This window comes from Rhinolophus sinicus, linkage group LG03 (assembly GCF_036562045.2).
Source record: "Rhinolophus sinicus isolate RSC01 linkage group LG03, ASM3656204v1, whole genome shotgun sequence".
Classification (NCBI taxonomy): Eukaryota; Metazoa; Chordata; class Mammalia; order Chiroptera; family Rhinolophidae; genus Rhinolophus; species Rhinolophus sinicus.
In genome coordinates this window covers 178362693-178381841 of record NC_133753.1, presented here as the reverse complement: position 1 = coordinate 178381841, position 19149 = coordinate 178362693, and the positions used below count along the sequence as shown (strand labels likewise).

Genomic DNA, 19149 nt, shown 5'->3' with positions numbered 1-19149 from the left:
CAGAAAATTAAAAACTCTAAGATCCCCAGGATTTCTCACTAGAAGAGGAAAGAAACTGTATTTAGGAAATGAAAATAAAGTTCATAATTAAGTATGAGACGGCAGAAATATTTCCCAAATGTTTATTTTTCACACCATACAGTTAGGTACTACTCACCCAGCTTGGAAAATCAGACCAAGTTGGAACTCGCTGACAGAGGTCCCGGAGGATGCGTATGATAATCACACAGGACTGCAGACCATTAGCTCTAGCCTTGAGAGCAACACAAAAACCAACTGAATTACTCTTAGAAATATTGACAATATCCCTTGATGAAAAAAAGTCAAAATACCACTGTTCAATGGAAGCTCAGATAAAAATAAAACAAAAATAACCACACTTATAATTGGATTAATGAGCTGCCATTTACAGCAATATTTTATGCCAGGGTTAGTATTTAAAAGCTGGTATGCAAATGAAAAAGTGGATTGTAAAGCGTGTACATTGTGCTTCTGTTCATAGTTTTGAAATTATATTTTAAAACTGGTACATAAATACAGCAGCAGTATTCACAATATCCCCCAAGTGAAAACAACAAATGTCCATTAATTAATGAATGAACAAAATGTGGTACATCCATATAATAGAATACTGTTCAGCCATAAAAAGGAATGAAATACTGATAAATACAATAACATGCATGAACCTTGAAAACATAATGCTAAGTGAAAGTAGCCAGACACAAATTGTCTGATTCCACATATTGTATGATTCCATTTAAATGAAATCTCCAGAATAGGTAAATCTACAGAGACAGAAAGTATATTAGTGGTTGCCTGGGGTAGAGGAAGAGGTTAGGGGGAAAAGAGGCAGTGACTGTTAATGGGTTCGTGGTTTCTTTTAGGGGTAATGAAAATGTTCTAAAATTGTGGTGATGGTTCCACAACTCTGAATGTATGTGAACTGTACCACTTGAAGATGTCAGTTACATCAATAACACTAAACATACCTCTGGAAGACGTTTTCTCATTTTTCCTTCCCTGTAGCCTACGTAATTAAGTTTCTTTTCAAAAAAAACACTAAAATGTCTATAATCTACCAAATCTTATACTCAGTGTATTTTTATCATGTAACCAAATGTTCTACTTTACATGTTTTAAACTGAGGCATTTATTTATAATATTAAACTACTTCTTCATATATTTAACATATATACCGTTTAGCCACATAATTCCTAATACCAAGGTCATGGTCAAATACTGGAATAGCTAAGAACTTAATTTAATGAATTTCTTTTCTAGACCTAGAAAATTCCTGAAAAGTGAAAATTAAAAGTACATTAAATAAATCTGGATTGCTTTGAATGGGAGTCACATTCTCAGAATAGCTAAGTTTTTTATTTATTACCATGCTACTAAAAGTTAAAGATATTACCTCATTTCCATTCTCCAGCGTTCTTCTTCTTCTCGTCTTCGCCAATACTCCTCTTTCTGCATTTGTTTCCTCATTTTCTCTTCTTGAATTTTTCTTGCGCGAATACTGGGCTTTACTTCCACTTGCAAATCTGGATTGACTTTTTTCTGTTTACATAGACAACATATTTAAAAAACTAGTATCCCTACCAACAATCTACATTTTTAAAATCATAAAATCCCAAATTTTCTTTTATCATAGGCTTTTAGTTGCAAATTTCCTATTATGTAAGAGTGCAGTCAGTATATAAGTTGAACCAGAGGAAAGATTCAGAATACACTAATAAATATTCTTTTTTTCCTCTCACCTCAAAAATTCTTAATTGTCCAAATTTCAAACTGCATACTTAGTGCGTAAAAAGTACATATTAAGGCTGGACAACAGAAAAGATCCTTAGGGGACCAATGGATAGTTAATTTTCCTTCATTTTTTGGTAAATAGATGATTCAAAATGTCTGAGTGTGGGGGTTAAAAGTTTCTTTCCATAGAAATGTATTGCCCTTTAACAGACTATTTTAATTTTTATGACCTGTGTTTACAAGAGAAAACATGAATCTGGTACATTAATCAAGCCTAATTAAAAACTTTACACAATGTAACACTTGAAGTGTTTTCAATGAAGAATTCCTCATCTCAAAATTCATTTTTGTGGGAATCTACCAAGATAAAGTAGGGTGAATGGGGACCTGACGTTTCTTTACATGATTATACTTGATCCAAGCATTGTTACAGCACTGAAAATGATGGAATATGGTTATATTCTTATCTCAGTATAACAAACTAATCAGTAGAAACCAAATATCTGAATCTAAATGAGGCAGGACTTGCTAATTTTAGAGTGGGAGTTCATGGACTGGGTGAGTTATGTTTAGATGTTTTGTTTTGCATCTAGAATGTTCCAAACTGTTTTAAAAAGAAGGAAAAAAAAGACAGTTGAAGTTTTTAACTCACTTTATATTGAAGTCTGTGTCTTCGTCCTTTTAAGTGCATCTCCTTAGCATTGGGATCATTAAAGCTGCACTCACATAATTTACAATGGAATCGAATTACTTTTCCTTCATCATTTCGTACCTTGGTGGGGAGGGGGGGAGAAGAATCAAAGAATCATAATAGGAATATTCCAGTTGAAGATTTCATTCCTATACCCTCCCAGATTCTCTGATAAAGAAATGTTCTGAAAAGTTACAATTTGAAGTGAGAAAAAGAGGCAAAGTATACACTTTTTTAAAAGGCTAATCTATAGAAACAAACTAAATGTTAGAAGTTTTAACTCTTGCATGCAAGGTGTATAACCGTGTATTTGCTTTTGCAATTAACTTTAATTTTAATATTTTTATCTATATGTAAACATTTAAATGCAATTGGATACCTTAAATTGTCTAATAGACAGTTACAGAATACCAGGTAGTGTTGCTGGAGATAAAGAAAACTAAAGGCATTATTTTGGTATACAAATTTCTACAAAGTTCAAAATTTTATACATGTAACTTTATGGAAAACCAATGTCAATTTTTTCTGACTGTACAATGTCAGGAAGACAAGTAGACTAGAATGTTATTAAGAAGTCTATGATGGACACCAAGTTCAAATTGTCTGTGCAAGCTTTAAAGACTGGTTCTAAACACAGTTATCTGAAATTTATGATTACTTAATTAACCAATGTCCTTGGAGATTAAGGTGTTCTGGCTGAATACATTTTTTTTTAGATAACCAAATCTTACTCTTTTAAGAACTACAGTTTTAAATTAAAATTGTATGTGAACACTTACAAACTACATAACCCAACTTTCCATTTCATAAACAAAGAACTCAATATAACCTGATGCAGAAAAAGATGAAGGACACATATTTACCAAATATCCACTACATGCTAGGTACTGTGCTAGGTACTTTATTTCATCTACTCTTCACAACTTCGTTAGGGAACATCCAAATTTTACAGATGTGGACACTGAAGTTCAGAGAACTTGTATGTTCTACAATAAGGGTAAAAAGTAGTGCTATATCACTGTTAGTCTTTCTAACAGCAAATATTTATATCAAGACTCTTTGGTGCTCCCCCACTCCTCCATTTACTGAGTTTACGTTACCTAAGCAGCTTGGGAAACATAAACAGGATCTTTTAAATGAGCAACCTTCATTTTACACATGAAACTGATTGTTCAGAAAGAGAAATATTGGCTCTCTTTGTCAAAATTTTTGCTGCTCACAATTTTTTTACATTTCATGTTCAGGATAGTTGAAAGATATATTACAAGAATGCCTATTATATAAATGGAAAGTTACTGTACACCACAGTGATGGTGTTAGCAGGGAAAGAGGTAAATTAACAAAAAAAACTGTGCAGTCACTTAGGCAAGCTTAAAGGGCAGCTTTTAAAAAACCCTTAAAACGATCTCTTAGATATTCCTTCATAAGTAAACTAAATCTAAAATATAACTGAACACAATTTCATTTTACATGTAAAGCATGCTTACAGCAAACTGACACATTTCTTCCCTCTATCTAACTTTAAAGCGAAGGTATTATTAAATCAATACCTCTTCCACATAATCGTGGCCCACTGGCTGCACGTCACTCTGCAAAGCAGCAAGAGATGCAGGTGTAACCGGTTCTGACACTGTGTCTGGCTTTACTTCTGGAATCTGCACAGAAGTGACAGGAGTGCTTTTAACACATTCGGTTCCTTTTAAGTCTTCTGTTTTATTTCCTGTTGATTGAAGTTTATTACCACCTAGAAAAGCATAAAAGAATAACAGTAATTTTAACTTTCTTTTTGTATAAATATATAACCTAATGCAACAAAAACTGCAGATAAAGTTCTTATGTTTTCTACCAACAGTCAAACTCCTGCTTCACATACAATAGATCAGAAATGTGAAGAACCACATAGAGCACTTGGCTATTTTAGCCTATTAATGTCGTGTCTGAATTTTTCCCTCTCTACCACCCAACAATCCTCCCTGTCTCCACATGGTTGTCATAAGATCAAGTACCGAAAAGTGAACAGCAAGTACCTGAAAAGATCGGGTCTAAGTCTAAATCATGCTCGTACTCCTAGTTCTTTGCCAAGGAACTGGGCAATGTTACTGCATTCTGAGTGTAGCTGATTGAGAGGCACCAACAATTAAGGAGAAACACAAGCAATTATAATACAATGTGGTAAGTGCCGTAATAAGTATGAGTAGAGTATTGTGGGAATGTAAAGCAAAGGAGCCACTACCATTTAACCTGATCCAATAAGGAAAGGCTCTACCAAGGGTGTGATACTTGAGCTGAGCTTTGAAAGAAGAGCAACAACTATGAACTGGCCAGGCAGAAAGAAGAGAATGATGTCTAGACAGAAAGAATGGCAAGTACAAAACAGCACAACAACATGGGAGTTAAGAGTACAGTAAAATTCCAGGAAGATTCAGTAATTCAGAATGAATTCCTACTTAGGTAAGCGAAGACATGAAGCAACGGTCAGACCGCCAAAGGCCTTGCATGACATAATTAAGGAACATAAAGAGTTTTTTCCTATATGCAAGGGGAAGGTCACTGAAAAATTTTTAATAAGACTAAGACAACTTGATACGTATTTTTACAAAAATGACTTTGATAACTGTTGGGAAGACTGGATGCAACAAGAGAAAACTCTGAAGAAGAGACTTTGAAGGCCTAAAAACAAGGCAGTGGCTATGAAAAAAATTTTTTGGGGGGAGGGGGTGTAGAAATATTGTGATAGAAATGACTAGGTACACAAGTGTACCAGAGAATACCAAACTATGTCTCTAGAACTCAGATGGGGATTTTGAGTTTGCCCATAAGATTTTAAAGTCACTGCACACATTTGAATGGAAGAGACCACTCATGAATACAGGCTGAACAAAGACGAGAACAGAATAAAAACCTTAGGAACACTACCATTTTATGAACATGAAGGCAGGAGAACCAATAGAGATACCTGAGAAAGGGGTGGGTGGACAGATAATAGAGAGATAGAGACGTATCGTAAGCTTTAAGGTATAAAAGTCAACTGAGTCAAATGTTAGAGCTGTCAACAGAATGAAACTGAAAACTGGCCACTGGATTTGGCAATTAGGTGTTTGATGACTCCTGAAAGCAGTTTCAGAAAAGGGTATAGTAGAAATACTGTAACAGACTGGATAGGAAATATAGAAGTAGAGAAAATAAGAATTAGGTTAGCAGCTTGAGAGGATAATCACAATGGGGAAATGTCTTTTTTAAATTTAAGACTACAAAAGAAAAAGGTATCTTTACAAGGGAGAGATCTGGTAGTTACCACTTTAACAGTGATTATACTTGATATCATCAATAACAAATAAACTGACATTTATTATGTGCTCCTGGTATGGTAAAATGGAAAAGTTTTCTTAGACAATTTAACTAATAAGCTGCCAGAATCTAAGCATAATGAAATCAAGTAAATCCAGATTGTGGGACATTCTACAACTGGCTTGAACTCTTAAAAAAAGTCAAGGTCACAAAACAGAAGACAAAAATAGGGGATTATCATACATTAAAAGAAACTGACATAATACAACCAAACACAATCCATGATCCTTGACTGGATCTTGAATATAAAACAAAGTACAAACACACAGAAAGCCTAGCCATAAAAGACATCTGTGGAAAACTGAAGAAATTTATTAGATAATATCCATCTTCAATTCCTTTTTAAGATATCTGCATTGTGGCTATGTAAAAGAATGCCCTTATTCTTAGAAATACATGCTGAAAAATTCTGGGCAAAAAGCATGTCATCTGCAACTTTTATATATAACTGACCCATTAGAAAATACGTTTTAAGAGGAGATATAAAGTAAATGTGACAAAATATTAATAACTTGTGAATGTAGGTAATGGTATATGGGCATTTGTACTATTTTTTCAACTTTTCTGCAGAATTAAAATTTTCTAAACTAAAAAGTTGGAGAAAACTATTAATCAAAGGAATGATATATCTTTATATTTAGTGACACGAAAGGACATTCACAATAAGTAGTTTATACAAGGTGTGATCAAACAATATGGTGAATGTTTAAATTTTTTAAAAACTTATTACAGTAAAAGACACATTGCCATTAATCCCCCCTCAAAATACTCCCCCTTGCTTCAAACACATTTATTCTAATGTTCTTACCACTTTCTGAAGCAGTTCTGGAAGTCCTCTTCCGTGAGTGTCTTTAGTTGCGCTGTTGTGGCTGCCTCGATGTCCTGAACCATTTTGACTTTGGGGAGAAGCCCGAAGTTGCACGGTGCCAGATCATGTGAATAAGGTGGATGAGGACACACCGTAATGTTTTTACTTGACAGTAATTGCCATACCAGAAGCGGTATGTGCCACGGAGTGTTGTCATGATGGAGGATGATTTACGGCACACTTTAAAAAACACCTCTCAACCGTAGCTCACACCCAACTGACTGCACTTAACAAGTTGAAACTTGTCACACACTATTACTAAGGTTCGGCTCACTGCTTCCGTATTGAAGACCCTTGACTTTCCACTGGATGGCACTTGGCAGTAGCAGTCACTGTATTTTGTGATCACAACAGAAAGGCTCTGTGTCACACATGGCTTCTGGTATGGCTACTTCTGTCAAATAAAAACACTACAGTGTGTCCTCATCCATCTTATTCACGGATCTGGCACCGTGCAACTTCTGGCTTTTCCCCAAAGTCAAAATGACCATGAAAGGTAAACATTTTGAATCGATTCAGGACATCGAGGCAGCCACGACAGCACAACTAAAGACGTTTATGAAAGAGGACTTCGAGAACTGCTTCAGAAAGTGGCAAGATCGATGGGATTAAGTGTGCTCGAAGCGAGGGAGAGTATTTTCAGGGGGATTAATAGCAATGTGTCTTTTACTGTAATAAATTTTTTAATTTAAACATTCACTTATTTTTGGTCACACATTGTAGTATGCATAAGACAAATTCATTTTTATAAAGAAACCATGCTATCCCCATGGAAGAAAAGTATACAAAGACATGCACTAAAATGTTAATGGCAGTTAGTGTCTAGGGGTAGATGTCCAGTGATTTTTTTTTCTCCAGTTTCTAGTTTTAAAATAACGACATATTATTCATGTAATAAAGCAGTATATAAAGAAAGGATACTATTGTACTCATTATTTTGAAGCTAATGTGGACACTAAAAAAATGTGTCCTCAGATTTCATTGAAATAACTCCATTACAGTTATTAATTGGTTAATCAGATCAACAGAAGCAGAAAAGTTATATCCGCGCAATGCTGAACAACAGATCTAGGAATAACAACACCTCCAATTCATTTCCACGTGGTTGTCAGTTAACTTACAAATCTGCTCTCATTTTTCCCTTTTTCATAAGATCTCTTGGCATTCTTTCTGCCCACAAGATAAAGACATACACAGCAGACAGCAAGGCTTTTTTCACACTGACATTTCCATCCTCATCTCCTGATATTTATCCCCTCTGTCCTGTATTCCAGCCACAATGAACTCTTGTTCCCAAATACTCCGTGCCTGTCTAATTCACCATTGTATCCCTAGCACCCAGCACAACATTCGGCATAGGGCAAGAGACAAAAAAAAATCTCAAGAAATTAAAAAATATTTTTTTAATTCAGTAGCTAGGCTTCTAACACTCAAGCTACAGGTAAGAATTGGAATTGCTCATGTCACCTTAAATCCTCCATGGAACAAGATAAGGTATTAAGGAATAAATAAAATGCAAAACCACATAGTAGTATAAGACCAGTGTCTACAAAAAAGTAAAGTGTGATTTCAATCACTGGAATACTGGAGGTACCTCAGCTGGAAATTAGCAAAAGCACTGGACACAGTAAGAATGTTTTAGTGATTATACTTGTCCAGGAAAAATGTACGATTATTTAAGGAAAATAAAACTACTCTGTATTTCCGAGATGTGTTATATAACCATCATCTTATGGATGTTTACAAATATGCTACTCAATATTTTCCAGATTACTTATTCCTGATAATAAATTTAAATTCAAGTTCGATTTCTTTTTAAAAACTAAACACAATAATCAATCCTACAATTTCTACTAACTCACTAATTAGACTGGCAGACTAGAGCAGAAAAGGGTGGTTAAATGTCATATGAAAACTGTTACTAATGGGCATGTTTAATTATGCCTTTGCTTTATTGTGCTCCACAGATGCTGGATTTTTTTTTTTACAAAAAAAAGGCAAGACTCTTCACCAGCAAAATTATGACTTGCTTTATTGTGGTGCATTGGAACTGAACCAGCAGTATCTCCAAGGTATGCCTGTAGTTTTCTTGGGATTTTTAAACTCTCAGTATACCAAGAAAAAATAGCCATTACTATTTACCATCTGGGTCCACTGTAGCTTTTCCATTTATTGTATTTTTTAAGTTATTTGACAAATAAGTTACATAAGAATGAGGGATAATGACAAACAACTATTAAAAATGTTTAATTAGTAAATCCAGATTTTTATTCCATATTGTCCTGGTTTTTAAAGTACGCGTAGACACACCCACAAGATGAACCATATTCTCAGAATATAACTGCTCATCAACTGTTACTGGATTACTGTGGTATTACAGTGTTTGTGTTCAAGTGACCCTTATTTTACTTAATAATGGCTCCACAGTACAAGAGCTGTGATGCTGGCAATTCGGATATGCCAAAGAGAAGCCCTAAACTGCTTCCTTCAAGTGAAAAAATGCAAGTTCTTGACTTAAAAAGAAAAAAAGTTTGTACGCCAAGGTTGCTAAGATCCTGGGTAGAATGAGTCTTCTGTGCAACTGTGAAGAAGGAAAAAGAAATCCATGCTAGTTTTGCTGTCACCCTCAAGCTGCAGAAGTGACAGCCACAGTGAGTGATAACTGTTTAGGATGGAAAAGACATTAAATTGTGGGTGAAAGACATGAACATAAAACATGTTTCAAATGATGGTAACGTGTTGTGCCAGAAAGCACTGAGCCTACAGTAGTCCCTCCTTACCCACAGGGAATTCGTTTCAAGACCCCCAGTGGATGCCTAAAACCGTGGATGGTACCAAACCCTGTATTTACTGTTTTTTCCTATACATACCTACGATAAAGTTTAATTTATAAATTACGCACAATGAGATATTAACAATAACTGATAATAAAATAGAACAATCATAACAAAATAAAGGTTACTTGAACACAAGCACTGTACTAAGTGACTAATAGGCAGGCAGCATATATAGCGTGGATATATGATGGACAAAGGGATGATCCACAGCCCAGGTGGGACAGAGCAGAACGGTGCAAATTTTTATCACATTACTCAGAATAGTGTGCAATTTAAAACTTATGAACTATTTCTGGAATTTTCCATTTAATATTTTCAGACTGTGGTTGACCACAAATAGCAAAATTGTGGATACGGGGGAACTACTGTACAGACTTCAGCAAGGTTAAGTATGTATAGGAGAAAACATAGTATATATAAGGGAGGACTACTGCATATATCTTTTCCCAGAAATAAAAAATTTAAAAATTTATTTTCATTTAATTGATCTTCAGAGTGTTTCCCTTCCCAATAGTTTAACTTCATTTGACCTCTAGGACCCTCAAGAATTAAACACTAAATTAAACTTAAAAATTTTAAGCAAAATTTTATTCTAGTCTTTCTGTAGCTCCAAATGATCTGAATCTAATTTTCCTCTAACAGTTACCCATTAAAATTACAACAATAATTTGATAATGATCAAACCCTTAACCTAATCTCTCTAAAGCGTTAACATTGATGACTACCTCTGTCCTTTTGCTTATTACACTACGTTCTCCCAGCTCTCTGCCCACTCAGTATTTGTTTCTCTGGCCCTACCTCACACACAGGTATTACCCAAGTTTATAACCATGGCTCTATTTTTTTCTATTTGTCTTTCATTCAAAAAATGTTTACTAATGTTTGATGTATGCCAGGAACTGTCCTTTATGTGGTTTCAATCACACTTACAGCTACAATGCTGGATCACCACCACATGGATAATATCCAGATTTATACTACCAACCCTTATCCCTTTTCTGAGCTCCATTTCCAACTGTCTACTGGATATATTATTAACATCAATGGGGATGTAATATATCAGGGACCGTTCTGAGCACATTACAAATATTACCTCATTGGATTCTCAAAACAATGCAATAGAGACTGTAGAGGATTCCCAGGATGCTGATAATGTTCTGTGTATGACATTTCATAAATGTATACTCATTATTAAAGGTGCAGTTCTTATACATATACTTCAACAAAAAATTATTTTAAAATCTCAATTGCATGAGATACGAATTAGTTTTATTTCTAGTTTATAGATGAAGAAACTGAAGTACCAAGAGGCTGTTTGCCCAAGGTCACATGGCAGGTATTAGAGGGAACCAGGATTCAGCTGAGGTTGGCTAACTTCAGAGTCCATCTACTCTCAATCACATAAACTATTGTCTAAAATGACCTTCCCTCGATTTTCAGCATGAAAGACCATGAAGTCGACTTCAAATTCCTTCAGAATCCTCAATTCACCATTTATTTCACTAAAACTCACTTACGATTGTTATCATGGCATAGTTATCTGTATCTGTCCCCACTCATCCCCCAGAAGTGTAAACTCCTTGAAAGCAGGAACTGTGCATATTGATGTTCATTAAATATCATGTGAGTTACTCCCTACAAACATATTTTAATATATTACACAAGACTAATATTAAAACAAAAAAAGCCCAATGTTATTTCATTAATTTGTGCTCTAAAAGTATGAATTAAGAGCTGCACTGCAAACAGCTTTCATAAAACACTGAGAAATGCCATACTCAGAACAATACCCTCATTCTGATGAGTGGTGCCAAGAACAACTCACGGACAAGCACAGTAAGTACACTCCTCACCTTTAATAATGTACCTAAGTGATTCTAACATACTTTGTCAATTACTATAAGCCCATGAACTGTCTTCTGATGAACCTGATGGCATATTTCTGAATAATAACAGGCTGATTTGCTTTTGACAAATGCTTCTATTTAAACAGCTATACATTCGAATCTCACTGCCCATAAGCATATGTCTATCTCTGGGGTCTCTATTTTAATCCACTGATCTACTTGTCTATTCTTGTACCAATATCACAGTTTCCTATTTAATCAAGTTTGGGTACCTGATAATACAAGACCTTCCTTATCATACCTTACAAATGGTCATGACTGCCTTTCATGACAAATACTCTCTGCAGTATCAACATAAGAATCTCTTTTAGAGGGGATAATTGATAACTTGATGGCACTGATTTTTTTCACTCAATGAACACAGCTCATCTTCATTTATTTACGTCTTCTTTTATGGCCTTTATATCCAAATGTATTTTTTTCTTAGTGTTTTGCATATCTCATTTGTTTTATTTCTACTTACTTAATTGATTATGTGGCTAAATATAAAAAAAATCTTACCTGACACTGATACTGAGCCTTAACCAATCAATATTCAAGTACCCACTTTTAAAGCATTTTACTTTGGTATGATGAAGCTCTATATATTAAGTATATGATAAACATCAATTAAGGAGTGCTTTAAAAACCCTTAGAGTATTATTCAAATCTCTGTACAAAATTAGCAGTGGTAAAATGCCTACTGAAAATCAAGCACTAGGCTAGGAAGTTTTATAATCTCCACCTCAAGTTAGGTGACGAAACTTAGTTTCAGAAAGGTTAAGTAACTTGGCCAAGTGACTGAAGGGATGGATAGTGCTGGTTTTCAAATCCCAAGTCCGACTAGCTCCAAATTCACGCTCTTTTCGTTATAGTACATTGTAAGGCAGTTTGCAAAAGCATAGTCAAGCATACACCTTAGACATACTATACAGGGATATTCTGGCTCATCCCACTCTTAAAGCTATTAATAACATATACAGGAAATATCATTAATGTAAAAGCAGCAATCTTTCTGTAAAGAAAATTTTCATTATTTCAAACTCAAGCATGCAATATGAATCCTAGGATCTCTGATTCAACAATGGAAGAGCTGATATAATTAGCTGTTGCAGTAAATTTTTTTGTAGTTAGTAAATTTCCATCACTATGACTGCTTTCAAAAACCTGTTCACCTGGTTTTTTCACCTTCTCAGTTAGTGATTACTCCTTTTCTACCTTACTAGAATTACTTTTGTTCTTTCCTTCAAGACACAATATTCTTAACACTGTTAAAAAAGAGAAGGAAAAAAAGGAAAATTTCACCAGCTAATCAGCCTACCCAACTTATCGTGGTGATGTGAAGAGATACTTATCCTTTAGGAACAGACTGTCCTAAAGACATCTCAAAAATCATGCGATGAGATGCTTTCTGACTAACAGACAATTTAAACTAATGTCCAGAAAACAGTGAAACCCCACTTAAACATTTATCATTTAATAAACATTTGCTAATAAGACTCTAAGAATATGGGGGCAAAGTAATTACTTTGCACCTTTCTTTATATAATCTCTCAAGTCTTCAAATTAAATAAACACTGGATATAAAAAGTTGTCAAATGATTCTTTTAAATAACTGAATGATTATTTTAAATTGATGGTAGAATAACATTCAGATATCAATGATACACTAAGAATTATATACAGGACAAAGAAAATTAATTTAAACACAAGTTAGAGATTTAGGTTATCCAGGTAACAAAGTAACTTGACTAGATAGAAAGATCAAGGAACTGGTATGTCCAAGGCTTTTCCAAATAAGGGAAACTGGCTGTTTAAAACTTTCAAAGAAACGGTTATATTCTATTAATAGTGGACACAATGGGGATTACTTTATTTTATATTACATATATGAGGTGTGATAAAAAAATACAGTGTTTCAATTTTTTTAAAATGTATTACAGTGAAAGATACATTGCCATTAATTCCCCTCAAAATACTCCCCCTTGCTTTGAATGCACTTATCCTAAAGTCCTCTTTCATAAGTGTCTTTAGTTACACTGTCGTGGGTGCCTCAATGTCCTGAACTGATTCAAAACCTTCTTCTTTTCGTGGTTATTTTGAGTTTGGGGACAAGCCAGAAGTTGCCTGGTGCCAGATCCAGAGCTGGTGAATAAGTGGATGAGGACACACCATAATGCTTTTATTTGACAGAAACTGGCATACCAGAAGCAAAGTGTGACACGGAGCGCTGTCATGATGGAGGATGAAGACACTCATGAAAGGAGACTTCCAGAACTGCTTCAGAAAGTGGTTAAGAACATTAGAATAAATGTGTTTGAAGCAAGGGGGAGTATTTTAAGGAGGATTAATGGAAATGTGTTTTACTGTAATAAATATTTTTTAAACAGTCACTATATTTTGTGATCACACCTCATACATGTATTTGTACATACCATAAATCCCCTTCAAAAACTGAAGAACTCCTATGACAACTTCTGTCTCATTGCCAGTGAGTGGTCATGATTTTTATCCTACAAAACTATTAATTAGAAAGTTTTTCTATTAAGAATGATCTTTCTTCATTCTTTGCTACCCTAAGTCCTTATAACTATTAAAATATTTTTTCAAGATTTATTATAAAATTAGACTTGTCTACTTAAAAGTCTGTCTTCTCAAACAAAAAAGGTACTCTACTGAAGTAAGTTCCAACCAAGTTCTCTTTCTGCCATAAAGCCATCCCTATTTTTTCACCATGCTTTGTCCTACATACCAAATTAATACTCTATCAGAAACACATACAAATACTTAAAAAAAAAATTTTTTTTTATTTCTTCATTTTCTAAGGCTGGAAAAAAGCAAATGAAAGGTCAGAAAATGAAAAGATTACATTTGCAAGAGTGGCAAATGGCATAACAGGTTTATTTACTTGCCTTAAAAAATTACACAAAGCAGGAGGAAAAACTCAGTAGCTGATGGAACATGCAGCAAAAGGATTGACTAAATGCTTACCACAAAAATGTTTAATATGCATTATATAAATGAAAAACTTGGTTTAGCTAGGAGTTATTAGTAGCAGAACTTAGAAGATCTCTATAAATTATCTTTAGTATGCCATTATGAATCTCAAATATTAACAAGCAATAAAGAAGTCTAAGCTTAAAATAAATTTAATCCAGTATCTTACATAGCAGCCCTAGCCAAGGAAACTAAGAACCTTAATTAAATCTAGACTTAATACGTAATTAGAATAGTTACTTTCAGTTATCTGTATTCAATGACAGTGGAAGCAACTATTCACAGCATCCATATGTAAATGCTTAAGATTTTCCTGAGTTTGCATCCTTCAAATTAAAAAAAATATATATATATTTTTTTGGTAAAGTAAGCCTTAGTCTTCCATGTCTAAAAGTTAATTATAACAATTTCTAGACAGGAAAAAATTAGCATAACTGCATTTTCTGCATATGCTTTTATTATTAAAGTTATTTGCTCATTTTCCTTAAGCAAAAGTATTAGCTTTACTGGCCCGGATTTCTTCCCATTAAAAGCAAACAATTTCCATGTACTGTGTTTATATACAAAGGCAGAGCATCTTCGTTTTGCCGATATATGCATAAGTAACATCAAAAGATTAGTCTTTTCTCACTAGCCACACACAAAACAAGCAATAACTGAATTGTTATAGTTCACTGAAACTTGATGAGATTTGAAGCCAAAGAAAAATTAGGTACAGACGTTCTTTAATAGTTTTCTATATTGGGATAAAATACACACATGCCACTATTTTATCAAAAAATAATTAAGTATCTTTAAAATGGTACTGACTCCCCTCATTTCTATCTGTAGATTAGCTTGGAAAAATATTTCAAAACTGCCACAAAGAACAAACCCATTACATTTTCAGTTAAAAATCCAAAAAGCTATCCCTCTGCCATTGTAACAAAAAAATACTGGGTAAAACAAGTAAAAATTTTAATGGTTAAATACAGCCTTGTCTAGATCACAAAGTACTTGGTAGCACTGGATTTATGGCAGATGCTGATTAGCTATCTCACTTGCCAGAAAAAAAAGGCGTAATTTTTTTCTCTATGAAAATTATTAGCCCTAAAAGGTTTTAACAAAGTAGTTGAGACTTTTTAGTTGTTTAATCATCAAAACTTGTAAGCAAAGGATTTGTTAATGTTGCAAATCCCAATATTTTGCCCCAATTATTTGTCATCTCAGCCCTTTTTCTGGAATATAAATCTCAAGATAAGAGACTTGTTAAAAAAAATCTGCATGCAACCAAGGCATACAATACTTAGTAAAATACCAATTTCATCAATAAAACCCACATTTGTACATTTTAACATCTCTTAACATCAATGAGGTCTTTAAGCATTGTGTCGTTTTAATTGATAGCAATTTTTTGTGATACATAAAATGATACCCCTTACAATAAACAGCATCTTAGAATCTCATGAAATGGCAACTTTCTCAGAATTACAAATTTTAACCCAAAAATATAGCTGAGCATTTCATTTTATAGCTGAGGAAAACGAAAGTCCAAATAAGTGATGTCTTAACGTCATAAAATCAACACCATGAGCTACTGGAACCCAGGTCCCGATTCCCAATGATGCCCTTTTCCATTACACAACCCGCTGCCTGAAGTGAATGAGATGAAAAAACTCCCTGGGTTTAACAAATGGCTAGTGTATCTAATACAGATATCTAATATAATACGTCTCTCTATAAAAAGCGTTATCACTTAGGAGCCCTGTACACTTTCGGCTTGAATCTGAAGAGACTGTCTCAGACTGATTCAAAAGTAACAATGACAACAACAAAAATCTAGTGGTTTTTTTTTTTCTTTTGATAAACTACAAACACTGAATTAGAGCTTCCCTTAAGGTAGGGATTTCATGAGGTGCATTACAGTAACTCAGTACAGTCTCACTTGCACTTTTTTTTCCCCCCAGGGGAAAGACCGGCTCTGGGGAATTATTGGCCCACCTGGAGCCTAAACGCAATAGCTAGAACTTGGCTGTGGACACATTTATCAGCACTAGAAACTTCGCACATCTTTCCTAGTCTACCAACTATACAATTCACAGGTGGTTGGTATGTTTACATCGCTCCTTGGAAGGAAAACTAAAGGAACCCAATGGCTGTAGTGACACCCGCGGTTTGTTTGCAGGGCTCGGGTAGAGGGCCAGGGGAAGTCACAGGACGGAGGAAAAGGTACCTAAGAAAAACCACACGTTATGTGGGCTCAGGGAGCTCCGGAAGCGGGAGCAGCAGGCGAAGACTGGCGCAAGGGAGGGGTCGCGGAAGACGCCCGCACGGCCCTGCTAATCGGCACTCCCCTTCGCCCACCCTCTCTGTGCCCAAGTGGAAGGGAGATCATCAGAGGTGGGGACGGGGCAGGCGGGGGCGGAGACTGGGGGCGAGATCGGAGCCTCGGCCTCGGCTCCCTCCCTCGGCTTGCCGGGCGGGGGTGGCGGCCGCGCTCCCAGGCCGCGGGAGGCCATTTTAGCTGCGGGGCCGCCGAAAGCCCCAGCTGCCCTCCACGTCCCCAATCCTCGACCGTGTCTCGTCCCGCCCCCATTGGGGGCCGCTCCCCGCCGCGGGCCGGGCGGGGTGGGGAGAGGCCGCGAGGCCAGGCCAGCCGCGAACCCGGGTTCCCGGCCGCTGGGCTGGGGCCCGTGCGGGGGCGTCGTGTCCGCGGGATCCGGGCGGAGGAGCGAGCAGGGGGAGAGAAGGGAGAGGGCGGGAGCCGTTACCTATACTGGGCCGCAGCCGCCGCCGCCGCCGCCCCGCTGTGGGTGAATCCAAAGTAGTTGCCGGTCGCCATTTTGGCATCTTCCCCCAGCCGGCTGGGCACTGCGGCGGGCACGGAGAGTCGGGTCCCATGGCGGGAGAAGAGGCGCAGAGGGGCAGAGACACCAAGGGAGGGAAAGGGAGAGAAAGAGGCGCTGTGAGAAGCCGCTCTCGCCCGGCCCGCGGCCGCGCCGCCTCCCCCTCCCGCCTCGCACTCTCTCACTCACTCGCACGCCCGGGTGGCGGCCGCCGCCTCCTCCCCGGAGCCAGCCCCAACCCCCGCGCCTCCCCACTGCCCTGGGCCGGGGAAGGAGCTGGGCAGGGACCTCGGTGGGGCACATTATACTCACCATAGGTGAAAGAAACTACAGGGCATATGGGAATCATGGGCTCGGGCTGCTGCTGCTGAACTCTGAACTCTCACCCGCTGCCTCCCTCCTCTGCCCCGCTCCTCCTCAGCGGAGAACAGACCGCTGCCTCCCCCTGCACTGCGCAGGCGCCCCCGCGCTCGGCACCCTGGGAGCTGTAGTCCTCGCCGCCTTCGGGGCTCCCTCTTCGGGGCCTCGGCCGAGGGGGGTTAGGGGGCGCCCGCGGAGGAAGGCAGGCCTCACCTCCTCCAGAGTGGTAGTGACTGACGAGCGATCCGGGCGATAGAGGAGCGTGCGGGGAGCGCCTCGCCCGACCGAGAGTGACGAGAGAGAGTGACGTCTATTAGCCTCTTCTTACTTTTCACTCTTCTTTCACTTCTGCGTGTGCATTTGTTCTCTACCTTTCATCCCTCTCGCCTGTGCGCTTTTCATCAGAATTTGAGTTGGGCTCATTTGGATTCTTCCTTATTTCCCACATTCCCACTTTTTGTCCTTCGCCTCTAAATTGGGGAGGAAAAGACGGAGAGGACGAAGAGAGAAAAAGAATGGCAAATGTGCTAGTACTATGTTGGATTGCAAGCACAACCCCAAACACCCCTCCCGAGCACACCTCTTACTGTGCCCTCCCCCCACCTTCAGCCACTCCTTGAATCTTTCAACGTATATTGAGCACCTCACAAAGTATCAGGCTAGGTACTGGAGATACAGCAGTGAACAAAATAAAATTCCTGCTCACATGGAATGTAGTTTCTGTGAAAGGGCCATGGTGTCCGACAATAACCAAATAAATCGTATGTTGGGTGGTGATTACAGCTTTAAAAATTAAAGCAGGTTAAAGAAGAGTGGAGTGAGGTGCTATTTGTGTAGGGTGTGGATAGGGTGACCACTTGAAGGAAGTGAGGGACAATCTCAGTACCGTGTTTCCCCGAAAATAAGACCTAGCTGGACCATCAGCTCTAATGCGTCTTCTGGAGCAAAAATTAATATAAGATGGGGTCTTCAATAATATAAAATAAGACTGGGTCTTATATTAATTTTTGCTCCAAAAGATGCATTAGAGCTGATGGTCCAGCTAGGTCTATTTTCGGGGAAACAAGGTAGTTACCAGGGAGGAAGGACAAGCAAGTGGAGGGTCTTAAAGCAGGAGAATTCAAGAGCAGCAGGGAAGTTAGCCTGGCTGGAATTGAGTGATAGGGAGATGGGATCAGAAGGCTCTGTAGTAAAGTTTCCAGATCTTTCGTTTTTAAGGACAGAATGATATTCTTCCCCCGTGTATTTCTTTCTTCCCTCTGCTTTCTCACAGTTTTCTCTTTGCTTCTGGTTCATTTCCAACCATTCTCTCTCTTCTTGCAGTCCGTCTTCTGATTGACTATTTTCTCCTACCTTACCTCTTTCCTGCCTACCATGCATAAGTGCTGCATTTCACCTCTTCCTCACCTTCTCCATGGCTATCCCCCAGGCCCTCTGCTACTGGTTTCTCCTCAATGTTGGATATGAGCATTAGAAAGAAATGCAAAGGGTGAATCAGAACCCACTCATGAAGTTTAGGGCTTTATCCCACTTTCTTATGCCAGAGCAGAAACAATACCTCAGTTCCTATTTGTGCCAAGCTTGC

The 19149-nt window shown here is 37.5% G+C and overlaps 1 protein-coding gene across 1 annotated transcript in view; it reads right to left on the bottom strand.

The window, feature by feature from the left end:
- The window catches only part of ZFR (zinc finger RNA binding protein), a 69109-nt gene extending 51437 nt beyond the window's left edge, over positions 1-17672 (bottom strand). Inside the window, exons 1-7 of the mRNA XM_074329220.1 lie at positions 17517-17672; positions 17130-17229; positions 16508-16591; positions 7781-7829; positions 3994-4098; positions 1415-1560; positions 158-248 (exon numbers count right to left, since the gene is read on the bottom strand). Coding sequence (XP_074185321.1) covers positions 158-248; positions 1415-1560; positions 3994-4098; positions 7781-7829; positions 16508-16591; positions 17130-17229; positions 17517-17553 — 612 coding nt within the window. The 5' untranslated portion in view covers positions 17554-17672. The remainder of the gene's footprint in view (positions 1-157; positions 249-1414; positions 1561-3993; positions 4099-7780; positions 7830-16507; positions 16592-17129; positions 17230-17516) is intronic.
- Between the last annotated feature and the right edge of the window lie 1477 nt (positions 17673-19149).